The sequence below is a fragment of the Chanodichthys erythropterus genome, chromosome 6 (assembly GCF_024489055.1).
Source record: "Chanodichthys erythropterus isolate Z2021 chromosome 6, ASM2448905v1, whole genome shotgun sequence".
NCBI classification, from domain to species: Eukaryota; Metazoa; Chordata; class Actinopteri; order Cypriniformes; family Xenocyprididae; genus Chanodichthys; species Chanodichthys erythropterus.
The window spans coordinates 32,471,953-32,499,048 of NC_090226.1; the positions used below are offsets into that span (position 1 = coordinate 32,471,953).

General features: G+C 38.1%; 1 protein-coding gene across 3 annotated transcripts; it reads left to right on the forward strand.

Annotated features, from left to right (window-relative positions):
* The first annotated feature begins 1,414 nt into the window (after positions 1–1,414).
* dnajc14 (DnaJ (Hsp40) homolog, subfamily C, member 14) lies at positions 1,415–26,665 on the forward strand. 3 transcript variants are annotated; one of them, XM_067387513.1, is made up of 9 exons: positions 5,335–5,500; positions 5,580–6,021; positions 12,615–13,933; positions 16,494–16,592; positions 16,952–17,058; positions 18,183–18,302; positions 18,413–18,573; positions 18,672–18,774; positions 24,921–26,665. In XM_067387513.1, the coding sequence occupies exons 3-9, from the start codon at positions 12,833–12,835 to the stop codon at positions 25,219–25,221; spliced, it is 1,992 nt and encodes a 663-aa protein (XP_067243614.1). In that variant the 5' UTR covers positions 5,335–5,500; positions 5,580–6,021; positions 12,615–12,832; the 3' UTR covers positions 25,222–26,665. The 3 variants fall into 3 exon arrangements, 2 of the variants coding, with proteins under 2 accessions (XP_067243613.1, XP_067243614.1); XR_010895300.1 differs by lacking the exons at positions 5,335–5,500; positions 5,580–6,021 and adding an exon at positions 1,415–1,492 and having other exon boundaries at positions 18,183–18,286; positions 24,921–25,053; XM_067387512.1 differs by lacking the exons at positions 5,335–5,500; positions 5,580–6,021 and adding an exon at positions 1,415–1,492.
* The last annotated feature ends 431 nt before the right edge of the window (positions 26,666–27,096 follow it).

The window sequence follows — 27,096 nt, forward strand, 5'->3', positions numbered from 1 at the left end:
CTACAGTCTCAGCATTGAGGGCACATTGCAGCCACAAAGGGGGCGCACACGAGTACCCTTCTTTAAGCTGAAATTAAAGGTATAAATTCCTTTTTAATTGATTATTAAATTGTTTAATTACGGTTTATGCTTGCTAGTTTCCATGACAAAGTTCAATTTTAATCTTTTCATCATACTACTGGGGCTGCCAGTTTGCTAAAATGTTAAACAGCAAGCATAAACTATGCAAAAACGGCACTCAGTGTCCGAATTCACTCACTCGTTTTCATTCACTCCTTCAGTGGACTATATTAGTGGAGTAAAATAGTAGGGAACACTCAATTAAGGCATAGGGGGCGATTTCAAACACAGCATTTGTTTCTGATTTTTTAGTGCTCAAGGAGAACTTTCTTTTTCTGATTTTGTCTTTGAAAGGTGCTACAATTTCAGTAAGAGATTTTAATAAGGTGATTAAAAGTATTCCTGGAAGTTTAGAAACTTTGATTAAAGCACATTTAAGTTATGGCTGTTTAAACAATCAAATCCCTTCACTTGCTATCAATGTTCATGTATTAGCCTAGATAAAAAATGCAACAACTTCTTTCTTAGAAATGCTCCAACTCGACTCCCAAGAACCCGTCCTAAAGCACAATCTAATCTAAACTCTGATATAAATAATTTACAGACTTTTCCTCACAGACTTTTCATCCCTAGTCAAATTAAAGAATTGTTCATAGATATTACCCTTGTAATTTATTTTTGAAGAGGTTTTCTGAGAATGTATCTTCCTTTTGCAATGCTGAAGAAGAATCAATTCTACATTTGTATTATCAGTGCTAATTCTCTAAGTGTTTTTTGTTCAGAAGTTACCATGGTAGTTTTCTGCTGCTGTAACAAACTGGTGCAAATGACTGAATCTGTCATTTTCTTGTCTGATTTTCATTCTAAGGATGTTACACTTGATTACACTGTTTTACTGCTTTGTCTTCTGGGTAAATTTCATCTTCACAAAGCCAGAACTATCCACTGTAATCCCAATTTTAGTATGTTTTCTTCTGATATAAAGTCCCGTTTTACTTCCTTGTCAAAAAATGCCTTTGAACTCAAAGATGTCGAAAACGTTTACTTTCTTTGAATCTGTTGTAAAGAACCTATTTTTTTATTTATTTTTTTACATTGACAAGATGTAATACTGTGTTGATTTAATTCTTGTGAAGATCTTGTGTTGATTCGTTGTGATGTCCGTATGCCCCCTATTTTATTTTATTGTAATTTTTTCTTCTCACTGTTAATATATGTATCCTAAATTTGCAATAAAAAATAAATAAATAATAAAAAAAAGTTTTTTTCTTCTTTTTTTTTTCCCTCTATGATCACGTGACTCCATCTCGTCCCTCGTGTTAACATCTGGCAGGAAAGGGTTACTTGCACGGAAGTGACGTTAGGCGTGTGTGCTGTACTCGGAAGTGAACTGGAATGAAGAGAGAAGGACAGTGAAAGCAGTTAAAGACAGGTGAGAAAACGGGCTGAACTGCTTCAAACTCATATTAGACCCGAGAGAAACTTTGCTGCCTATACACTGTTGTTTTAGTGTCGAAAGGCAGTACAGCTCGGTGGAGGTGTTCTTAAGTTAGCATGCCTGCTAAAGCAAAACAGCATCGTAAATGAAGAGATTAAACAGATATAAAGGTTATTAAACATAAACATTCACAAAAACACAATCGTCGTATGCAAACCCTCAGTCGGCAGCAGTTGAGGAGTCGATGCACATGCACTTTATCAGGACAGAGAGTTCAGTAAGTTCCAGACATGTTTACATTTCATTCTCTGGTTCGTCTCATGGATCTGATAAGTGATTATTGTTCAGAAAAGGCTTCGTGAATGATTACGATAAAACTGATGGTTATGTAGTTTTAGCTGTGAGGTCATTTAGAGCAGCTAACTTGTTGGCACTAACAGTTGTGTTTTGTTGTCAATAAAATGCAATATTAACACTTAATATTATTAACAACAATGTGTTTATGGTACAAATTGTGAATGCATTACGTTTGGTTGTAAAAACGTCCAACGAAATACATGTAAGATGTCTTTTTTTTCAATGGAAGATTCTTTAACATGTTTAATCCACAAATCTCGATATAGAAAGTTCTTCCAATTCATTATTCTCTTTAGGAAATTGCAGTATAATCTTCAAGTTCTAGGCCATCAAACATAAACCAAGATGTTAATCATCTAAATCATACTTTTCAAGTATTTGAAAACGGAGCTGCTCCATGAACATGCTCATCAAGTGACTTTATGGCATTTATAAACTGTTGACCTATAGCTATTGATGATTGATTCAATGCATCTCTACGTGATTATCAGTTCAATTCAGCTTTTTTGTTTAGAGGTTCAATATGTAAGAATTTTGCAGTAAAATAACCAAAAACCACTAGGCCAGTGTTATATATTTTGTTCACTTGAGTACTTACAGCATCCCAAATGTTTGCAAGTATTTGTAAATCGTGAGAAAATTGCAATTTTAACCAAGGGAACAACTGTTTAAAGGTGCTACAGAGGATGTTTTGTTTTATACATTTTTGCAATATTACTTGAAACTGTCTTTACTAACTGATAAAAGACTATTTATTAGGTGCACTGAAAGGAATAATATTAATATACATCATCTGTGCACGAGGTAGGGTCTTAAAAGCATCAGCCAATTGTTTACGCGATCATTGCATAAACGATTGGCCCTCTGGCTTCTCAATCACTGCCGTGACTTTCCTTGTGAGAGACGAGTGCGGGTGTGTGCTCCAGTAACTTTCCACACAACACAGTAGGGCTGTCAAAATTGCTCAAAAATGACGTTCGAATATTCCCTCTAAAAAAAACACGAATATTCGAACTATTCGAACATCTGGTTGCGCTTTTTGTCAATGACACGCATTACATCAATAACAGGACAAATTAATACAAAGAGACATAACTACTTATATAGGTAGTCTATTGAAGTTTAAACATATTTGACAATGTATTACTTGCACAAAAACAAATAAATCAACTAATGGCCAAGACCGCAGACCTCGCTCTCTCTCACCCTCACGCTCTCTGCGCATAATGGTTTAAATGAACAAACAAATTTTGAGCGCTGATCAAGAGTTTTGTGCAAGCAATTTAGGGTCGCGAGACTCGCGACTCTTGTCCCAAATATAGCAGGACTTATTCAGTGATTGAAACAAATATTATTAATATTAATTTAAGTTTTACAGCATATTGAACGCTCCGAGCGAGCTGTTCTGTGGTAAACATGGAACTTTTCCTTGACATGAAATGGTAAATAATCAAACCAATGGAAGCAGTGCATTTATCCTTTATTCATGCAATATCTATTCAGTCAGTACAGTAGCCTACACTTAAGTAATGTTTCTGTTTATTGTAAATAAAATGAGGCACACAATTCCAAGAAATGTGAAAACAAATAACTTTTACCCTGAGGTTCAAAAAAAAATAAAGTGCTATTAAACACGAAAAAGGCTACTTACATTCTTGGTGCTCGTATAAAAAAAAGGGGGGGGGGAACTGACTGCAATTTATTCCAGTGCACTTTCGTCCTTACAAATGAACGAAATTAATTTCTCCGTTATGGCCTCTTGTCGTGTTGCAGACAACGAGCTTGTGGCGGCCGAAGCAAAGTAAGTGTCTAGACGACGGCGGTAAAGTTAGTTTAACGTTTGACATTCGTCAGACATTCGGTTTCATACCCAATTAAACTCTAAGCACATTTCACGTCTTCAACCCAAACCAACTCAGATATGCATAAACAAATGTCCTTTGCATTGCACAAGGCTTAATTTCACCAAATAAAATATATAATAATTAGCCCTATAAATCAATTAAACAATTTAACTATATGACATTATGATATCAAACTAATGGTAAAATGTTCAGAAAAATATCCCCTTTATTGCACAAGGCTCTGTTTTTGGAATTAGCATTTCACTTTTATAATATTTTTTTTTTTTTTTTTTTTTAATGTATACAATACTGTAAATCCATTAAACCACAACACCATTTGACCTGAAAGTATCAAACCAACTGTGAATTACTCAGAATATTATTCTCTATGATGCACAAGGCTTATTTTCCAGAGTAATAATCTGGTGTTTTTTATACGTCTTATTTTCCAGATTATTAATCTGGTATTTCTCATATACAGTACTAAACCCATTTATATCCATTAAACTACAACACCATTTGACCTAAAACTGTCAAACCAACTGCAAATTACTCAGAATATTATTCTCTATGATGCACAAGGCTTATTTTCCAGATTAATAATCTGCTGATTTTATATTCAGATTATTAATCTGGTGTTTCTTATATACAGTACTGTACCCATTTAAATCCATTAAACTAAAACACTGTTGGGCTTAAAACTATCAAACCAACTCTAAATTACTCAGAATATTATTCTCCTTGATGCACAAGGCTTGTTTTCCAGATTAATAATCTGGTGATTTTATATTCAGATTATTAATCTGGTGTGTTTTATATACAGTACTGTACCCATTTAAATCCATTAAACTACAACACCATTTGACCTAAAACTGTCAAACCAACTGCAAATTACTCAGAATATTATTCTCTATGATGCACAAGGCTTATTTTCCAGATTAATAATCTGGTGATTTTATATTCAGATTATTAATCTGGTGTTTCTTATATACAGTACTGAACCCATTTAAATCCATTAAACTACAACACTGTTTGGCCTAAAACTGTCAAACCAACTGCAAATTACTCAGAATATTATTCTCTATGATGCACAAGACTTATTTTCCAGATTAATAATCTGGTATTTTTTATACGTCTTATTTTCCAGATTATTAATCTGGTGTTTTTTATATACAGTACTGAACCCATTTAAATCCATTAAACTAAAACACTGTTGGGCTTAAAACTATCAAACCAACTCTAAATTACTCAGAATATTATTCTCTATGATGCACAAGGCTTATTTTCCAGATTAATAATCTGGTATTTTTTATACGTCTTATTTTCCAGATTATTAATCTGGTGTTTTTTTATATGCATTACTAAACACATTTAAATCCAATAAACTACAACAACGTATGGCCTAAAAGTGTCAAACCAACTGCAAATTACTCAGAATATTATTCTCTATGATGCACAAGGCTTATTTTCCAGATTAATAATCTGGTATTTTTTATACGTCTTATTTTCCAGATTATTAATCTGGTGTTTTTTTATATGCATTACTAAACACATTTAAATCCATTAAATTACAACACCGTTTGGCCTAAAACTGTCAAACCAACTGTAAATTACTCAGAATATTATTCTCTATGATGCACAAGGTTTCTTTATTTCAAGATTAATAATATTATGGCTATTATTTTTTTGACGGCCCGCTTTTACGGTTTGATAATGAGGGGCTCTTTTAGGCTCTTTTAACCCTAGATTCTATCCTTTCATGTGGAAAATGAGGAATCTTCGGTCTTCGAGCCGCAGGAAGGTAAGCTGGGTATATATTTTATATTTTAAAATATGTCAACCTTGGTTTTCCTGTATAGTTTTTTTTTCTGAACATGTAGACAGCCAGGAGGCTGGTCCATCTCTAGCTGAGGCTCAGAGACAGGACCAGAGGTCCAGTATGGCCGCTCGGGCGCCTCCTCTGTCTTGGAGCAAGTCACAAAGATGGCGGGACCCGAGGTGGAAGAAGCAGGTTATAAGGGAGGTGATCGATCACAGACGCCAGCACCGTCGGTAATCGATTCCCTCTCTTTGCAAGGGTGACTTCACACCTGCCCTTGCCCCTTCTTCCTCCGCCTCCTGGGTTTTGGACTCGTTTAACATACTCAGGCACTTCTTAAACAGTCAGGCTGAAGGCTGGGCCCTTGATGAATATTTTTCTAAAGGCCTGCAAAGGGCTTGATAGTGAAAGAGGCTCTTTTACTCTTCAAAGAACCCTAGATTCCATCCTTCCTTGTGAAAGAAAAGGAAAAGAGGAATCTTTGGTCTTCGAGCTGCAGGAAGGTAAGCTGGGTTTATGTTTATGTGTATAAATATATTGACCTTGTGTTCCTGCTTGGTTTTTCCTGAGTATGTAGTCGGAAAACGTTAGGGTTTTTTGGGCAAAGTTTGTTAGGTTGGCTAGAACGATATTTGTGCAGGCCACAAAATGGCCGCCTCTTAGCCACCATTGTACAGAGTAGGTTCTCCTCTGGTGTTAGCTAGAATAAGTTTGAGTTAGCACTCGTCACATCAGTTAATAGTTATGACTAGTGTTGGCCTTAATCAGCCAACTCACATTGTTTGCATGTTGAGTTTTGCTTTATTTCCTCTTATTTGGCTCTAATGGATTAAGCCTCCTTCTAGTTTAGCAGCTTGTTCACAAGTGTTGTTGGTCATGAGTTTTGCTCACTTAGTTTAGCACTGCCAGAGGTCTATGCTCGTGTCAGTTTGAGGTAGTAGGCCATTTGTAGGCCTCCCTTAGACCATGATAGCATTTCATTCATCCCCTGTAACTGTGTAAATTCCTGTACATTTCCTGTTGGAATGTGCAGACTTAGCTCAGGTTGTGTTGAGATAGTTTCCCACAACTGTTTGTTGGGTTAAGAGCCCTTTGAGCTTTATCCCCTTTATAACCACTAGCTGGCGCCATGTGTTGTTGAAGTTGTAGGCCCCATTAAGGCCTCCTTTCAGATTACATGTTGGCACAGTTCTGTGTTGGTTTTGTATGGCCCATCACCGCCACTGGCCACGCCCCGTCTCTGCTAAGAGTAGGTCCTAGGTAAGGCCTCTCTCAGAGTATTGTGGTGGAGTGTGTACTCCTCTTGTTTTAAGAGTTTAGGAGTTTTTACTGAGTGCATGAAATGCACTCAGTAAAAACTGGTAACTGGTATGTTCATGATTGCCACTAGCAGATGCCACGTGTTTACGAGTTGTAGGCCTTCTGGGCCTCCTATGTTGCATGTTGGTGTAGTGAACAGCACATTCCAGGGCCCAGTTTATGGCTGGGCCCCACTCTGTCCGTAACCGCAGACAAAGGTTTGCTACATTTTGATTGGATCTTGGTGGACTAACACAAACAAACTGTCCAACTCCATCAGATAAAGATGTAAGGACAACATCAAGACTCTCTTAGAGGGCAAGAAGAAGACCTCTTGTACCAAGCCTAGGAAGGACAGGACTTTGGTCCACAGGGAGTTTCTGCCCTTCACCCATCTAGAGACTACCTCCTAAGGTTGGCCACAGACCGCCATAAAAATTCCACGAGACCTTAGCAGCAATAGGTGAAACAAAGAGAAATCACAAAGATCCATCCAAATCCATTCAAAATGATGTTTGAAAACCTTAGAACTGATGCAAACTACAAATCAATTTCATACTTATTCAAATAAATAAGTATTCTAAGTGACAGCTATTTGTAGTGCAACATCTGACACAAATTCAGCTGTTAATCTACAATTGAATGACAGTTCAATCTTTTTTCATCATGTTTAGTCTCTATTTGTTTAGAATATTGCCAAATGTATTCTGGTGGTGGTTTTGAAAGTGAAAAATGCATTGGTAAACTTTAAAGACACTGTAAAGACTTCCAACTTTGTGCTTTATGCAAATGATTTCCACAGGGGAGAGAGGTGTGGGGATAGACATACAGGGATAGACATTAACAGATATACCAAGTCCCGGCTTGCGAAGCTGAGACACTAACAGATACAACACCGTTCTGAGCCTCTGGTTCATCCAGAGATACAACAACATATCCCATGATCTGAGTCTACAGCTTGTGAGGCAGCAACAGAGACGACCACGTTCTGAGCCTCTAGCCTGTGAGGAAAGAGACATTAACAAACACTACGTTCATAATTTCTGTCCAGCGAGACAGTAACAACATCTGCAACAAGGTTAAGCTCAGGAGAGCACACCTTTAATCCAAGGTACCTTTGTCTGCGTGTTCCAGATTGTTAAGGACCTTCTGCACCTACACCAGGTGCTGACGCCACGTGTCTGTCTGAAGTTGTAGGCCCATTTTTGGGCCTCCTTTAGATCATGATGGCGTATGTTGTACTCCTCTTGCTTTAAAGAGTAAAAGGTGCTTTTACTGAGTACACTGCTTGTTGGATTGTGTTAGGTGGACTGTTATGTGGGCACTTTACAGTCTTATCTGTCTTGTAGTTATTTCTTGCTCCCAGCAAGATTGGTGTTCAAGGTGAGTGGCCTTTACAGGCCGCCCTTGGATTTTCCCACTCCCACTTCTGGGGTTGTGACTTAAGCAGAATGACATGTATGAGTTTCTACTCCCATGTAGAACTATTGTCATGTTGTAGGCCCCTCTCTGGCCTCCGTGATTATGTGCCTACTGTATGGTCTATCTGTTAGGTTGAGCTTTATACTCCCCTGCTAGGGTTGTCTTGTATAGTCCTTAGTTCCCTAAGCTAATAATTGGTTGCAGGCTTCCATGAGGCCTCCCGTTAAGGATCAGCCCCCAGACTGGTTTGTGCTCCCCTTTATCAGGATTTCTTAGCACACAGCCTGCTCAGTGCAAATAATCAGGCGCTGAGTAGATCCTAGGATTGAGCAGAGTATACTCCCCTCAATAAGAGGGTCCATAGCACTCAGCTGAGTTCTGCTCTACAGGATGCCTGTCTCTACGTGTAGGTTTGAGTTACTTACTGCTTTTTTCAGTCACTCTCACTTGCTGTCTTCTCTGAAGAATGCATTGTTGAGACTCTGTATTCAGACAGGGTTGGCCAAGACTAAGTTTGTCCTCTGTCAGACCAGGTCGGGACCATCTTTCTTTGGAAGATTTGGTCCCATAAGCCTTGGAGCAGCTTTGGTAGGCTCTCTGCGGAAGGCCTCTTTGAGGATCAGCTTGGGCTATTGGCCATAGGGATACTGTCACTGACAGCCTTTGTGTGACCTGAGGGTGAGTTGCTATCTGGCATTTCTTTTGAAACTGCTTGACGTTTGTCTAGCCATCTTTGGCATGCACTCTCCTCAAGCATGGCGGCGTGGGAATATCGTTCCCCAAATGCGGTAAACGCAGAGATGAGTTCCCTTTCGAAAGGGAATGTCTCCGGTTACGTATGTAACCATGGTTCCCTGAGAACAGGGAACTAGACTCTGCATTGCTTAGCCATGCTTCGGGGCTGCTTGCTGAACAGATCTTATCGTCTTATCAAGACAATAAGATACTGACTGATTCTCTAGGCACTCCTTATATAGATCCGGGTCACGCTATGATGATGTCATAGGCTGTCGCCGGCTAATAGGATTGGAGAGATTTGATACTTGGCTTTCAGACATCGGTTCACGTGTGACGTTCCCCAAATGCGGTAAACACTGAGTTGCAAGCCTTGTGCATCATAGAGAATAATATTCTGAGTAATTTACAGTTGGTTTGACAGTTTTAGGCCAAACGGTGTTGTAGTTTAATGGATTTAAATGTGTTTAGTACTGTATATAAAAAACACCAGATTAATAATCTGAAAAACAAGCCTTGTGCATCATAAAGAATAATATTCTGAGTAATTTACAGTTAGTTTGACACTTTTAGGCCATACGTTGTTGTAGTTTAATGGATTTAAATGTGTTTAGTAATGCATATAAAAAACACCAGATTAATAATCTGGAAAATAAGCCTTGTGCATCATAGAGAATAATATTCTGAGTAATTTGCAGTTGGTTTGACAGTTTTAGGCCAAACAGTGTTGTAGTTTAATGGATTTAAATGGGTACAGTACTGTATATAAGAAACACCAGATTAATAATCTGAATATAAAATCACCAGATTATTAATCTGGAAAACAAGCCTTGTGCATCATAGAGAATAATATTCTGAGTAATTTGCAGTTGGTTTGACAGTTTTAGGTCAAACGGTGTTGTAGTTTAATGGATATAAATGGGTTTAGTACTGTATATGAGAAATACCAGATTAATAATCTGGAAAATAAGACGTATAAAAAATACCAGATTATTACTCTGGAAAATAAGCCTTGTGCATCATAGAGAATGATATTCTGAGTAATTTTGGTTTGATACTTTCAGGTCAAATGGTGTTGTGGTTTAATGGATTTACAGTATTGTATACATTAAAATAAAAAATAAAAATATTATAAAATAAGTGAAATGCTAATTCCAAAAACAGAGCCTTGTGCAGTAAAGGGGATATTTTTCTGAACATTTTACCATTAGTTTGATATCATAATGTCATATAGTTAAATTGTTTAATTGATTTATAGGGCTAATTATTATATATTTTATTTGGTGAAATTAAGCCTTGTGCAATGCAAAGGACATTTGTTTATGCATATCTGAGTTTGTTTGGGCTGAAAATGTGAAATGTGCTTAGAGTTTAATTGGGTATGAAACCGAATGTCTGACGAATGTCAAACGTTAAACTAACTTTACCGCCGTGTCAAGACGAGACTGTATGCTAACTGTATCTTACATGGCTTGCATACAACTTTATCTCGCGGCTCAACAATTTTACCTCCTACCGACCAAAATCCAAAGTACTTCCAGACATGGCTTTTTAGATTTTGGGGGGTTAAAATCGCTTTCTCTGCTGCGGTTGAGTTGGGCTCTGCACTTTCTGCCATCTTCCATGCAAGAAGCGTTAACTTGCCAGACAGTGCGACTCCTGTGACCTGTCCCTGAACCCTCAGGCACGCTAGCGCTCCCACTCACAAAGCAGACAGCCACGCCTCTACTACCGCGGGCGGTTTTTCCCCCACATTTTTTTTATTCGAATATTAATTTTCACCTTCGAAATTCGTTTTTTTTAAACTATTTGAATATATATCGAATATATCGAATATTCGTTGACAGCCCTACTCCACAGGCGCCGCATGCAATGTTTTTGTCAGGAGACAGGAGTGACAACTGCAGATTATGAGTCACCTGCGGTGAGTCCGACATAATGAATCCACTAACACGACACAGCGAATGCCGGTAGTAAACACTCGTGTTCCAATACTCGTGCACAAGTTTTGGGAGGCCTTCCCTCGAAATGAGCTGTGAAGGAGGGGGGGTTGTTCTTACGCATGCGCTCATTTCAAAAACTCACTAACAGTCTTTGGTTTCTCAGTCGACGAAAAGATCCTCTGTAGCACCTTTAATTATTGTCATATAGCTTGACATGTTTAGTCTTATTTTTTAAATCTAATTTTCTTGATTTTTTTTTTTTGCGAGTACCATGCCTCAGAGAAAAACACTATTTTGTCAAGTAGCTAACATAGCATAATCAGATGCAGCTTTATTTTTAGCAACAGTAATAATTTTCTCCATCATACAATACGTTTTAAAATTAATTATATGGCATTTATCAACACAATACATCCAGTATTTAATATGATATTGTAAAATCGATCTTACTGCAGTGTGTAACAGTGTCTCACAGCAGCCACTGAGCGAATGCACAGATTAATGTTATAACATCGTTTTCAACACACTCAAATGTATCTAATATAATGAACAGAGCTGTGTTACCTCATACTCATGACCGGAAAAGCGGAAGCGGCGCCGGCGACTGTGTCATAATAAAAGTTTCACTGCTCTTGAGGCGTGTGTTGATCAATCGCTCCAGCTCCTCGTTCAGCTCCACAACACTCGGTCCTGCTCTGCTTCATACTACAGTAATGTTAATAATCACATCCATGAACATGATTTCTTCCCGAGTCCGATCCCTATTATTTTCCACCGTGCGTTGAGATGGAGATCACATGTCCCAAGTTCTGCTCTAAAACTTGGTGTCATCAAACTATGCCATAGAATACCTCAGGGATGACGTGTTTTTGTAGGCAAAATCTGGAAGCCAGTTAGCATTTTAGGACTTCCGGTTCCATCGCCCTAAAGTCTATGGGTTTTTTGAATGGGTTTTTGCTAAATCGCCTGAAATAAGGTCTGTGGTTAAAAAAGCCTCTAAATACTTTCACGTTTTGATCTATGACATAAAACACACCAGTTATAACCCACTTGTGATTTTTTTTTTTTTTTTTTAAAGCTTTACTGTGTCTTAAAAATGGCGGTTGCTAACAAATTGCTAAAATGGACTACTTCTTTTGGTGATACTTTAGACGTCATCATTAAAAACGGGACATTTGGACAGCATTTCTCATGAAAAAGTGGATAAGTATTCATACACAGTGCAGATCATAATCAGCGAGCATGTTTCTAAATAAAGTTTTTTTAAATAAAGTTTGAGGAAGCTTGGTGGTGGTGACGTTGATCCGCGAACATGGTGTGCTGTAGTCCGTTTATAGCCTACTGTTAGTTTTTTTCTAAAAAGGCTTTCGATCGTGGGTTGGCCTACAAAAACACCCCTTTTAATTCTTTCAAATAAACAATATACTATTGCATTAATTATTCTTGAACTGATCAAAGTATTTAAAGGGAGAAGGTTATATCCAAAGATACATTTTAACATTATCTATTAAATTTGGATGCTAAATCTGCTGTTGTTTTATATAGAATTGTTGTACAGTATTTATTGCAGTTACACCAGAAGTAACTGTAATTAATTTACAGAAGATTTAAGAGTAATCACTTACTTGTCTTTTCCGAGGGAAAATTGGATTGCTACTATTTAGAGTGTGTTGACAGATTTTTCTTCTCATTTGCAGGGGTTCAGAATGCCGTTGTGATTTGGAAATGTCCATCTTTGATCGTCTGCAATGCTGGACATGCTGAAGGCCCCATATTGTGTTTCATTTGTAAATATGAGACGGCTGTTAAAACAATGCATGCATGGTCCAAGTCTGCTGCCACCCTGAAGCTCATCATGGATGTTTCCATGTCTGTCTTAAGCGTGAGGGAGTGAACCTGTGGATATCTGAGCAAGATGGAAGACGACATGGCTATACATTGGGAGACTGTAGAGGAAAGCACTGACTGTGGTCCGGCCGTTGTTTCTCTGGCCAGTCCGGATCATGGAAATGACAGTCATGTGATGCCGCCTCAGGGACCTGAGTGTGAACATGAGGCGTATGATGAATTTGATTGTGAATTCCCTGAGGAAGACTTTGATTTGGAAGTAGATGAGAATGAAGAACAAAACACCACGACTAAGGATCAGGTGGAAGATGGGAGTGCTGAAAAGGAGAAATGTGAAAGAGGAGGGAAAAATGAATTAGAGAATGAGTTGAGGAGCAACGCAGAGTCTAGATCCCGCAGTGCTGGAATCGGGAGGAAAGGAAAGGCCAAGAAGAGCGTCTTGGCGCAGGGGCCTTGTGATCAAACACCATCGTGGACGTCTTCCACGTCTCATAAATCCTTCCTTGCACCCTCCGGTCCCAGCAGATACAAGCAGGTGAAGCGACGGAGCCAACATCTGCACAATCACAGCCGTGCACGAAGGAAAAACGGGATCCAGCCGTTGTTCATGGTGTGTCGGGATTTCCTGGCGGAATTTGTCAGCCCCTGGTGCATTTCCTGCATCCATATGGTTGTCGAACTCATCATCTCTTTGACCCACCGCTGTGGAGTTGCTGTGGAATCGTCTGGAATCGCGCTATATGACTTTGGAACACGCATGCTTTGCAAGGTCACAGATATTCCAGGCTTGACGCAAGATGTGCGGCGCTTCCTGGACTGGAGCCGGTGGTCAGCTGTAGCTTTAATAGAAGGCATCGGCAGGACTTTGTGTTGGGCTCGACACGCTCTTCTTTCCAGTTTGAGATTTGGTGGTGCCACGCTAAACACAGGCTCTCAGATGATGAGGTGTGTCATGGGAAGGCTGGCGGGAGAGAGGGGCAGGAAATGGTGGCTTGCCCTCCAAAGCAGCAGGGTTTGGAGGAAAGTGTCGGATCTGACCGTGAGGATTCACAGATGTTTATTTAAACAAGGTGGCATGAATGAAAGCTCAAATCCAGAGTCTCCCAACAGGGGGGCAGACAAGTGGCAACCTGGTGAAGAGCTGCAGAGACTGCTGGCACTATCCAAGGTAGGGGAGTTGAAATTAATCGTTGCAGTAATAGACCTTAATCGATTATAGCCTATGACGTCATTCGCATATACGCGTGTCAGTCATGCGAGTTTAAAATGGCGGAAGGAGGTGAAACCAAAGACTATAGAATAACACAAGACGTGTCACTCGTATTGTTTTGAATGGGAGAAAGTGTAACGCGCAATATGGCGGAATAAGTCCCGCCTTCTAAAGGCAAGAGCCAATCGCCGACTTTTAAAGTCATCGCGTCACTTCAGCGGCCGTTAGAATCCCGGGTTTCTATAGAAACAGTCAGACGCGCGCCTCCGAAGAGCCGGTGGTCAGCATTTAGCATTAAATGCATTTAGGTCTGCACATGCGCATTAGCTTGATCCAGACTGAAAAAAATTTTTTTTTTGTCATGATTCGAGCGTTTAGAAACTAAATTTAGGAGTCGGTTGTTGTTAGATTTCATTGGTGATTTCAAATATCAAATTTAATCGTAAGGTTGACGAACAGTTTTGGAGAATCTGATGTTTCCCCATTCAAAGAGATAGGAGCTGCATGATGCCCAGGATGCCCGAAAGGCGTTTCAAAGATGGCCGCCGAGTGAAATGACTTGTCTTAAAGGGACTTTGGTGAAACACAGAAGCGAATATTAAAAAATGCACCTACAAATTTAAAATCTGAGATCTGGGCACATTTTGGTTTTTATGAACGAATTGGTAGGCATGACGAGCTGGACAAGACGCATGCAGTGTGTAAAACCTGTCACGCTGAAATAAAAAATGTTGGGAATACGACTAACTTAAGAAATCATGTTAGACGTTTTCACCCTGAGATGCTGACGGCTGCTGTTCCCAAGGCCGACCCAGCTCAGCCAACAATAGTTCAAACAATATCAACTCTGCCGCACAACTCAGAGAAAGGGAAGAAAATAACCAGATCTGTGCATGGCAGCTTTCATAGCGAAGGATCTACGGCCTTATTCTGTCGTGGAAAACCCCGGGTTTTGTCACGTTAAAGACGCTAGAGCCACGATATAAGCTCCCAGAACGCAGCCACTTTACGGAAAAGGTACGAAAAATTCCCTTGTGTAAAATGCTTCGCGCATACGCTGAATATCGCATCCCAGCGGGCACTTAAAGTGGCAACGCTCTCTTAATTTAATTTGGGTTATAAATTAACTTAATTTTTATACATTTGTTAACATTTAAATACTTTTTGAAGTAGTACACTGCACTTTAAATGCATTCAGTACTTGACAGTTTCATACTACTAGTGTTCATTCACTAATTCATTACTACTAGTGTTCATTTACTGGTGTATTTATTCTGTTCAGACTTAAGTTTTATTTGAAGCAGATAAAATAAAAAGGGAGTTCATATATCTGACTGCTTGTAGACTATTTACTAATGAAAATGTAGCCATGTGCAGGATTATTGAAAACCGAGGTTGCAAAGAATGCATCGTGATCGAATTGAATCGAATCGTTGACATGATAATCGTAATCGAATTGAATCATGAAACCAGTGCCAATTCACACCCCTAATCCAAGGTAGGGATTAGGGCTGGGTAATGATGACATAATTTTCATGATTCGATTCGATTACTATTCACATGCTTTCGATTCAATATAGATTATTTTGGATGTATTTCAGTTAGTTCATTTTCTAGAGGAAAAATCTCTCAACTAATGCTGTAAACTACACGTTAAGTCAGTTGGTACTACTATAATAATATTGAAGGTTAAATTAACTTATTTATATACAAACACTTAAATTACACTCAATGTTTTATTATAAATAAGGTTTAGAATTACATAATCATATTTCTACTCCAATTCGTTTTTTTGAAATATAAACATTTAAATCACGGCTGTCATAACAGATGTATTCAAACATGCATTACAGTGATCTGTCACGCCACATTAAACAGCGCCAAAATAGTATGTATTTTTTTAATCTCATAAGATGGACGTCATTTGAAATCGCATACTTTGCTTCATATCAAAAGTAACAAAGCACAAAGGTTATTGCGATTTATTGGATGGGAGGCGCTACATTTTCTGCTCATTCATCAACTGAAAACAGACCAGACTAATCGATTCTTGGGATTTAAGAATTGATAACGGTTCGTAAAAATGAGAATCGATAAAAATCGACAAATCTATATTTTTTTTACCCATCCCTAGTAGGGATCTAGCGTTAATGTTTGTTAGCGTTAAGAGTTTGTACTAGGGCTGCACAATTAATCGAATTTATAATCGCGATTACGGATGCCACGATTTCATAATCATTCAAAGGCGTGATTACATCAAAAAATAAATTAAACTAGTAGGAAATTGGTTGCCTGGTGCAATGTTTGACCAATCACAATCAAATATCCTAGAAAAGAGACATTTTTGCTGCTATTCTGTGTGTACAGAATCTACAAGCCTGTAATCATTCAGTAAGCACTTGAAATATTAATGTGTTGCTTAGTGATTTGATGTTAGATATATTATACAAGGACAGGTGATGCATGTTTGAAACCAAAGTGTGTTTTAACTGTATTATCAACTGCTGCTCTGGTTCAGATCCCTGAAGAGGAGTTGGACCCATTTAACGTTCTTGGAGTGGATATTCATGCCACTGAATCTGAACTCAAGAGAGCTTACAGGCAGCTGGCAGTACAGGTGAGATGAAATAAAATCACTGCCTTGAAATCTTTATTATGTCTGTTTTGTATGAATTACGGGTTTAATGTATTTGTCAAGGTTTAAAGGGTTAGTTCACCCAAAAATGAAAATTCTGTCATTAATTACTCACCCTCATGTCGTTCCACACCCGTAAGACCTTCGTTCATCTTCAGAACACAAATGAAGATATTTTTGATAAAATCCGATGGTTCAGTGAGGCCTCCATTGACAGCAAGATAATTAACACTTTCAGATGTTCAGAAAGCCACTAAAGACATATTTAAAACAGTGTTTTTCCACACTACAGTGGTTCAACCTTAATGTTATGAAGTGACGAGAATACTTTTTGTGTGCAGGTTCATCCCGACAAAAACAAGCACCCAGGTGCTGACGAGGCCTTCAAGGTGTTAAGAGCCGCATGGGACATCGTCAGTAACCCAGAGACACGGCGAGAGTATGAACTGTGAGTGCTTTTAGAAAACAACCACTAAATTGGTTTACAGAATTGCCATAAAAGAGGACCTATTATGCTTTTTTACACTTTCATCTCTTTTTAGTGTGTAATGTTGATGTTTGAGCATGAAGAAGCTCTGCAAAGTCCTCCAGCAGAAGTTGTTCTCTATATTGGTGTCACTCTTTCTGAACTCCCTGAAACGCCTCCATTGTAGTCTTGAGTTTTATTCACAATATTGCTCATTTAAATAATTCATATGCAGGATAAAGGGGCGGGGCCTGGTTGAGTTAGTAGTGTGTTGAAACTGGCGGTTATGGTAAGGGGCGGGACATTTACCAAACACTCTCGAAGCGCTTGACCAATCACAACACACTGCTCCAGCCAACCAATCAGAGCACATTGTGCTTTTCAGAAGGAGGGGCTTCATACAGACAGGAAATAAACAGAGTGTTACTGACAGACTGGGAAGAGAGGAGCTGCAACAATGGAGAATATGAGGAAAATAATCAACATTCAAGCATGAAAACCTGTTCTAGTAGAGCCCAAAAACATAATCTTGTCTGTTATTTTGCATTGTGCTAATATGAAAAATATATTATAGTTATTACAGCATGTAATAATCATAATGTTCATTTCAACATTTCATACATTAATCTGTTGAACTTTCAAACTAATGATGAACAGTTGTATTTGTAATGTTAACAAAGATGTATAAATACTGCAAGAAATGTTTAGGTGCACTTTATTTTAAAGCATCCTTGTTACAGTGTAATTATACGTTTTATGTTCTGAGCATTATTAATGTTCTTACTATAGGATTAGGGTTTGGTTTAGGGGTAGTTGCTTGTAATTATGCATAATTTGCTGGTATTACTATAGTGCGTTCATGTTAAGTGTAACAAATGCAGTGTAATATAAAGTGTTACCAAATGTTTTGCTCATTGTTAGTTGATGTTAGTTGATGCATTAACATATTTTTAAACTGTTTTTTAAATATTGTTTCATGTCTGTTGTATTGCCTTTTCGTTCATGCTGAATTTTGAATTATGTGATTTTTAAAGTTACAATAATGAGAATTAGAAATGTTTCTTTGAAATAACCACAAATGTCTTGTTTTTGGGTTCTGTCTGCAGGAAGCGTATGGCAGCTACAGAGCTTTCAAAATCCATGAATGAGTTCCTGACCAAACTACAGGACGACCTGAAAGAAGCCATGAACACAATGATGTGCACTAAATGTGAGGGCAAGCACAAGTGCGTATGACTGACATTGTCTTCTCAGTCTTGTCCTTTCGTACAAGCTTCTGATCTGTAATACGTGCTGCTACGTTTCTATGTTCACCTGAGCGTGATCTTCTCCACAGGCGCTTTGAGATGGACCGTGAGCCTGGCGAGGCCCGATTCTGTGCTGAATGTAATAAATGGCACAGTGCCGAGGAGGGAGACTTGTGGGCTGAATCTAGTATGCTGGGACTGCGCATCACGTACTTCGCCTTTATGGATGGCAAAGTCTTTGACATTACTGGTAATACATTGGCATCCACACTGTCGGACCTCGATGGTGTTCATATGTTGTGTGCAGGTGTTCAGATCACTGAGACGCATGTCCCTATGTTCCCACAGAGTGGGCAGGCTGTCAGCGTATAAGCATCTCTCCAGACACACATCGCGTGCCATATCATATCTCTTTTGGCTCTAAAGGTAGCAGCGGCCCCAGCCGCCACAGGTAACCAACCAGTCTGACTTTCTGAAATGACAAGTGCTCTATCTTCAGACCATTATAACATCATCAGCTACAGAAAAAATTAAGATTCTTTTGTTTTTGAAAGAAATCTCTTTTTTATTTGATCTGTTTTGTATTTTAATATATTTTAAAATGTAATTTCTTCCTGTGATCAAAGCTGAATCTTCAGCATTATTACTCCAGTCTTCAGTGTCACATGATTCCTGAATAAAAGTATTAACAACAACCTTTTTTCACTTTTGAATGGTAGTCTAATCACAGTTTCCACAAAAATTTGAAGCAGCATGACAACATTGATAATAATCAGAAATGTTTCTTGAGCAACAAATCAGCATATTAGAATGATTTCTGAAGGATCATGTGACACTGAAAACTGGAGTAATGATGCTGAAATTTCAGCTTTGATAACAGGAGTAAATTACATTTTAACTATTAAAAACTGTCCTTTTAAATTAATAATTTTTTAGTGCTGTCAATAGATTAAAAAAACTAAACGCACATTTTTTCTGTAATTAATCACGATTAAAAACATTGGAGTTTAATATTTTTATATTGTAATAATTCCAGTTACTCTCCAAATGAATGTAGAAACAACTTAAAGACAGTGTATTTTAAATATGTGTTTGTCATCTTTTTATGAATGGAGGCCAGTATCACTGATACTAATACTGCTACTGATGTCTCAAAGAAATTGATCTTTTTTTAAACGTGAATTATAGACATACAATATTACAAAATAACTGAAAGCTGTCAATAGAGTGTGTGCACTGATGTCACGCTCCCTCAGCCGGACTGAGTGGCAAAAGAGCTTTTGCATGACTGGATTTAATAGGGGAAACAAAAACGCGAGTAAAACAAACGATTACACTAAAGGTTGGGTCGAAAGTGTCCCTTATGACATGTCAAATAAACCTAATCCATGGATATTGACATTCAGCCAGGAATCATGTTTCCTGACATTTATATGTGCCTGATTTCGACGCCGGGGAAATACATAAAGCAAATCTGCCTGTGAATGCTTTATATAAATAAATAGGTAGGTCTAAATCAGAGTGATCACTTATATCAATGTTATATATATCATCATATCGTCCAGCCCTAAAACTTGTATAGTTTTTGTCAGTATTTATTTTAAAAACACCCAATTATGCAGAGTATAAGATGGTAAATAGTTAATTGATGAGTTGTCAACACAGTATATAACAATACAATATATAGGGTATGATTTTACCCCAAAAAAATAACTGCAAATACACATTTCTCTGGAGTCCTGGACTCCAGCTATTTCTATGAATTACAGCGATCTATTTGCTTCTCTTTTTATGTACCTTTCAGCAGTCTGTAAAAATACCTTAATAATAAATGTAAAAATACCTCAGATTTTGTGTCAAATGTATTTGTACAGTCAAGCGCAAAGCTTGTTCCCATTTTGGATGTTTTGTGTGTTTTTCGCAGCATTCACGCTGAAAACCAATGCTGCCACTCAGTCTTTTTTGCCACTCAGTGTGCGTAACCGCATTCATAACGGCAACCTCTGATATCACGTGCATACCCTCTTTCAACATTTATTAGGCTAAATTTAAAAAAATTATAATTAATTTAAAGGTACAATTTGTGATATTTTTTTCCGCTAGAGGTCGCTAGAAGCCTATTCAAAACAAAGGCGTAGTTTGGTGACGCCAAGTATTAGAGCGGAAACTTGGGACATGTGGTCTCCATCTCAATGGACGGTGCAAAAGAATAGGGATTGGAGTCTGGAAGAACTCATGTCCGTGGATGTGATTATTAACGTTACTGTAGTATGAAGCAGAGCAGGACCGAGTGTTGTGGGAGCTGAACGAGGAGCTGGAGCGATTGATCAACACACGCCTCACGAGCAGCGGGACTTTTATTATGACACAGTCGCCAGCGCCGCTTCCGCTTTTCCGGTCATGAGTTTACGGGAGCTGTCCTTGTCGACAGAACCAGCGGCAGATGGTAAACAGTAATTATGTTCCATAAATAAGTATCACAATCCACCATAAAACGTGCAAGAAGTAAATAAGGAACTGCTTGAAGCAAGCTAGTGGTTTGCTGGACGCTAGACACTACTTCCGCATTTGTCCACGGCACTATGGTCATGTGGTTTCTACGTCAGTAAAGGCGGTAACAAAGGTAACTGACGTGATTGACAGGCGACTGCACTGCCCCGTGTCACTGTTTAGAATGGGAATTTTCTCATGATTTACAAGTAGTTGAAAACATTAGAGATATTGTTTGTAATCAGCTGGACAAAATATATAACACTAACCTAGTGGTTTTTGGATATTTTACTGCAAAAATTTTACATATTGTACCTTTAAGTGAGCTTAAAAAATCTAACCCATTTTAATAAATGTCATATTTACCAATGGCCTTAACTGAATAAAGTTATCAAACACTTTACAGTCTTCACTGCATAAATGTTAAATTAAATATAGATGAATCCTTATTAAAGCTACCATTTTCTCTGTTACCTTTTGTTATTTGATGAACATTAAAGACAGAGATCTCAGCAACTGGTTTATTAGGCTGCTGTGACTTTAAGAGCTGCCGCTGCTGAACATGATGCATCTCACAACTCTTTAAGTTCATTTAAGACATTATTTAAATCACTGCTCGTATGAGGATACTTAAAACGGGCATTTTGGCATAATTCTGTTATTTGTTCAACCACGAAAGACATCTTGATACTGGCGCTCATCTTTCTGTGCGCACGAGTCGTGTGTGTGTGTGTCACACAGACAGGACATTCACAGAAAGCACGTTCTCGTTTGTCTTGTGGCACTTGAGTGGTTGAAGAGCATTTGCATTAATAAAAGTGTGTGATCATAATGCTATCCGTATTATGACAGAATCTGCTGCGTTAAATATTTTGCATTAATTTTGACAGCACTAAATCTTTCAGAATGTCACTGTTTAGCTGTATTACATGTCGCCTTGGTGAGTGGTCCGTGTACCTTCGTATAATTTGTTTTTTCGTTTTTGTCTTCTAAACGGAAAAAGGAAGAAAGCATTCATTTATCACAAATTCGACCCTCCTCATGAGCATAAATAAACAAATCTCGAGTCGTTTTTTCATATTTTTATTTTCGTTTTAATCACACTTTGTTCTAATCCACCAAAAGGAAAAACAATAAAACCAAAATGGATTAACGGCTTGAATATTTGATTTCTACATGGGCGGGAATAAAACGCCCCTTTCCGCTGATTGGTCAACCAAAGATAAGCCGCGCCATCAGTTCTCAGCTCCAGAATCCGCTCCGCACAACAGTAGACTATATATCCGATAATTTGTACGTTTCTTACAATACAGATTGTTTCAAAGCAGCTTCACAGTGATAATAGGAAAATTAATAGACAGCGTTTGTTTTGGCTTTGCAGCAGCTAAAGTCTATCGAGCTAAAGGTTTTGATTGAATCACTTTCGTTGTAAAAATCAATAATTATTAATTTAAATGACACTTAAATTACACATTTTTTAACTGAAAACAGAACAGAAACAGAAACTTTCAATGCGTCTTGCCGTTCATTACGTGTTTAAGGGTTATTTCCATCTATTACCGTCAAAAAATTAATTAGTAAAATAAGCTATATTTAAAATAGCTATATCCTATTAAAGGCATGCCATTTTTATTTTAAAATCTTACATTTAGTCAATACAATTATATTTTTTACATTATTTTGTTTCAAAGGCATCTTGCACTGCAGAGGTGGCAATGCAGCATCTGAAGTTGCTTTTAGATGTATTTACACAATTAATGCTGCTTAGAGAGGTCCGCTAATACATTCACACAGCAGAGCAAATACATAATGCAATTACATTAATTTTATGTATTATACAAAATGATTTGAATACAGAAATATGAAAAAAATTACAAGATGAAACGAATATAAAATATCGCCAGTAGGTGGCAGCAAGTCACTCTGTTAATGAACGAGTGATTTTATTCAATCGATTCGCTCGAAACGCTGATTCATTCAGTAATAAAAGGCTGTATGGCTGGTGAATCACTCAAAGACTCGGATTCATTCACGAATTTACTAGTATAGGCTACTCTGTGCGCCTTATGTCAGGAGTCGCACAATGATCTGTGACTGATTTAGAAATGTAGCTGGCAGAAAAAAATAAAACATTGTTTTGAGGGACATACTCAGTGTTAATGTAATAAACGGTTCAAAACAATGTCAGGACTGCTGATCTGCACTTCACTACAATGTAACACTCTGCGCTGTTCGTCGTGCATTTTTGGTGCACAGATTTCAAGAGATGATCAGCTAAATAAAACAGGCGGTGTGCCAATTAGGGGTAGTTGTGACAGCAGATGCAATATAGATAAATTAATATTTAATATGATAAACTAATTCCACCGCATATAAATGTATGCGCAGGCAGAAGAAAGCTATGGTCTGCAGGGTTTGTGTCGAGCCATTCATTAATCTGGTTGTTTGATGAGATATAGACCCAGATGAAATGTCTGATACATTCTCTCCGCACTGTCCAGCGCGTCGCGTTGCTCCAGCAGAGATTTTTAGAATTGGTCAGCTAAATAAAACAGCGGTGTGCCAAGTAAATACATAGGCTAGGAGTAGTTGTGAGAGCAGATGCCACGTAAATTAATATTTAATACGATATAAATATATTATATATTTATAATATTAATATTTAAACTTATGCAAATGAATAGCTTATAAGAAAGCTCTGTCTAGGCTCTACCCCGGCACGGGTTGTGTCGAGCTAGGCCTATTTATTAGTCTGGCTGTTTGATGAGAACTAGATTAAATGTAGTTGCAATAAACTCTGTAATATTCCGTACAAATTATCGGATATATAGTCTACTGTTGCGCGGAGCAGATTCTGGAGCTGAGAACTGATGGCGCGGCTTTATCTTTGGTTGACCAATCAGCGGAAAGGGGCGTTTTATTCCCGCCCATGTAGAAATCGAATATTCAAGCCGTTTATCCATTTTGGTTTTATTGTTTTTCCTTTTGGTGGATTAGAACAAAGTGTGATTAAAACGAAAATAAAAATATGAAAAAACGACTCGAGATTTGTTTATTTATGCTCATGAGGAGGGTCGAATATGTGATAAATGAATGCTTTCTTCCTTTTTCCGTTTAGAAGACAAAAACGAAAAAACAAATTATACGAAGGTACACGGACCGTGAGTAAAAGATTTCAAAAACATAATTATTCCAAGCTTTTGACCTGTAGTGAATTCAAAGACCATTATGGACCGTTAAAATACCAACCCAAGGTATTTTTCAAAGGCCATTATGAAATCATTACTGTCAGATTTTGAATGCTTATCATTCTATCAGCACAAGTCACTCACTGGGAGATTTTTTCACTCCTTAATTTCATGAAAATTTATCTTAAAATTTTGAAAGATTATAAAAACCCAAAATAGATGACATACCTATTTAAAAACAAGTAAATAAATAAATAGATTACATACCTATCTAAAAATAAGTAAATAAATAAAAGTGCATTTCATGCATATTATAAAATGACTTGAATACCACACCTATATTAATCATTATAATGTAGTTTTAACTAATCTTACATGTTTGATTTCTAAAGAAATTCATACATACCTAACAGATTACAGATCCACCTTGTGAAACAAAGACCCAGATCTTTGGGAAGTTTTATTCATCCACATTCTTAACAACTTCCCATTCTTTTCTCTTCCTATTATCACTAGGAAAGCAGTGAAGACTTTTTAAATTACAAGCAAAAGCCGCACAAGTTGTGTTGCGGTAAAAATAGCAACAGGGTTATCGCCAGTAGCCACCATTTGACGTCATCGACATAGAATGCACTGCGTACCTAAACAAAATGCCCCCCCATTGTCCAAAATATGAATGAAATGATGTGGATTTTTCTAAATAATTTAAATGTTTCATGGGTTTTCTACTACATATTTCAGTAAGAGACATCATTTATGTTACATTAAGCCATACAAGTCTTAACACCACGGGGTTCACTTTAAGAGAAGATTTTCCTGTTTGTGGCCATGAAATAATGCAGTAAGAAATTATAATGCAAAAAGATTCTTGCAGCTTATGACAGTCTTTACTGTAAGCATTCATGTCTGTGTCCTCTAGATCCGCGCCAGATCATGCAGCAGGTGGCGGCTCACCTGCGGACCTGCAGGACTTCTTCAGCCGCTTCTTCCAGGGCGGAGCTCCCAGTGACGCGTCTAACGGAGGCTTCTTCCCAACAGGAAACCCGCCGCCTCCTGCCTCTGCAGCAGCTGCAGGGACTGCAAACATGTTTTCAGGGTCGTCTCCACAAACAGGGTTCTTTAGCCCAGGGGCTCAGCGGAGCGACCCCAGCGAACACTGGACTGAAGGAGGAAAACCCCCGCGCCGGCGCAAGAAAGTTCGCAAGCCATTCCAGCGCTGAGAAACGTAAAACTACGCAGAGGTGGAGCGCTGTCTGTTGCCATGCTGTGACAAGATATTGGCCAACTAGTGCATCAAAACGAGGACAAAATCTTTTGGCTTCGTTTGAACGTTCAGTGTTGGTGCTTTGAAGCTTCCTGATACAGAGTGAAATGGCATTGAATTTCGTCGAGGAGCAAGCGAAGAGAGATGCAAGAAGAAGATCTTGCCGTTTCATGTTTGAAGTTCTTTTTTGTTTTTGTTTTTTTTAATCTCGTTTTGACACAAATTAAAGCATTTGAAATCACGCTCTTTCAAGACACAGAAGGACTCGTGCGTAGAGATTCCTGGTGTATCTGAAGAATATTTGACCCAACGTTAAAAATGGACTATTTACTCACCATCATGCAGTTCCAAACCTTTATGCCTTTTGTTTTTTCATTGGATTTTCTCACAGCACAAGAACAGAAAATACCCAACATCGTAAAAGTAGTCCATGTGACTTATGTTTTCAGATGTCTTGGAATATCTTTATGTGACGACCCTAACTCAAGCTGGTCTCTGATCATGTTCTTCTCCTTCATAACGATCAAGTTTGGCCCAGGTTTAATGCAATGGTCATGGGTTACATGACAACCAATGGTGTTTAGGGAGAGAGGTCAAAGCGTTTGTAGTCAGTTTCAGTGAATAATAACTTTGCTTTTGGAAAACAACTGCATGAAGAGTCTAAAGATTGTCCTTTTGTGTTCCTCTGAGGGAAAAAAAATCACAGCATCAGCGTTTGGAACAACGTGAGGGTAGCGATGACGCGTTTTTACCCAGTTTTACTTTAAAAATGTCTGTTTTTGCCAGGCTTGAATCTGATGGAAAATGTTGGCGATGTTGGCTAAATGTTTTGCGATACGATCACATTAGGATTAATGTATAAATCGCACACAGACCTCAGGGATGACTTTCTCTTCATCTGCTACTAGTAAGAGAACAGGAAGAACATGTAGCTGAGATTTCCCAATGTTCCCGGGCGTATCAGCTCATGAGATCCTGAGGATACCAGTTATTCAAGCCCCAGAATTCAACAGTTCAACATTAAAACCAGTTTGTTTTCTTCAGGTGGATAGTTGTTGTTGTTGTTTTTTTTCTTTTTTTTTTTTTTTTTTTTTTCATTGTTTAAATCACTTCACATAGATTTACAAATATTTTAATTAAAAATGACAGGATATGGGTTAGTATTCTTGAGATGGATCAACTGCTCACATGAAACTTTGAAACAGAAGATGGAAGATTCTAGTGGGATTTTCCCATCAAATGCTCTGCCTGCTTCATGGATCTGTTGACTTGTTCGCTTTAAGTTTTGCTGGAGCTGCAGGAGCCTCCATAGTATTGTCAAAAGTACCGACTTCTATACCAAGTCGGTACTGAAGTTTTAAAAATGAGCGCTGTTGAGCAGATTCATAAACACCTCTGATTGGCCAATGCACTCAACAGATATGTCTGTGATTGGCTACAATGATCAATGCACTGGAGCGTTTGAAAGCTCACAGAAGCGTTTGAATTTGAAAGCGTTTTGATTGGTCCGCTTTCAAACGCTCTCATGTGTATCTGTGTAAGCTCTCTGTAAAGAGCGTCATTGATGTCTGTTTACATGTTTTTGAAGCATTGATCATTGTAGCCAATCACAGACACATCTGTTGAGTGCGTGAACACAGTGGCCAATCAAAAGTGTCTACGAATCCGCTCAACAGCGCTCAGTGTCATATTTTTTAAAATTTCAGTAGTGACTTGATGCCCAAGTCGATACTTTTGACAACTCCAATGTGCATTATATTTAGAGTGAGAAAAAAAAAAAAACACATCAAAATTTAAGTTACTTAAAGCACAAATGAAATCGTGTAGACCT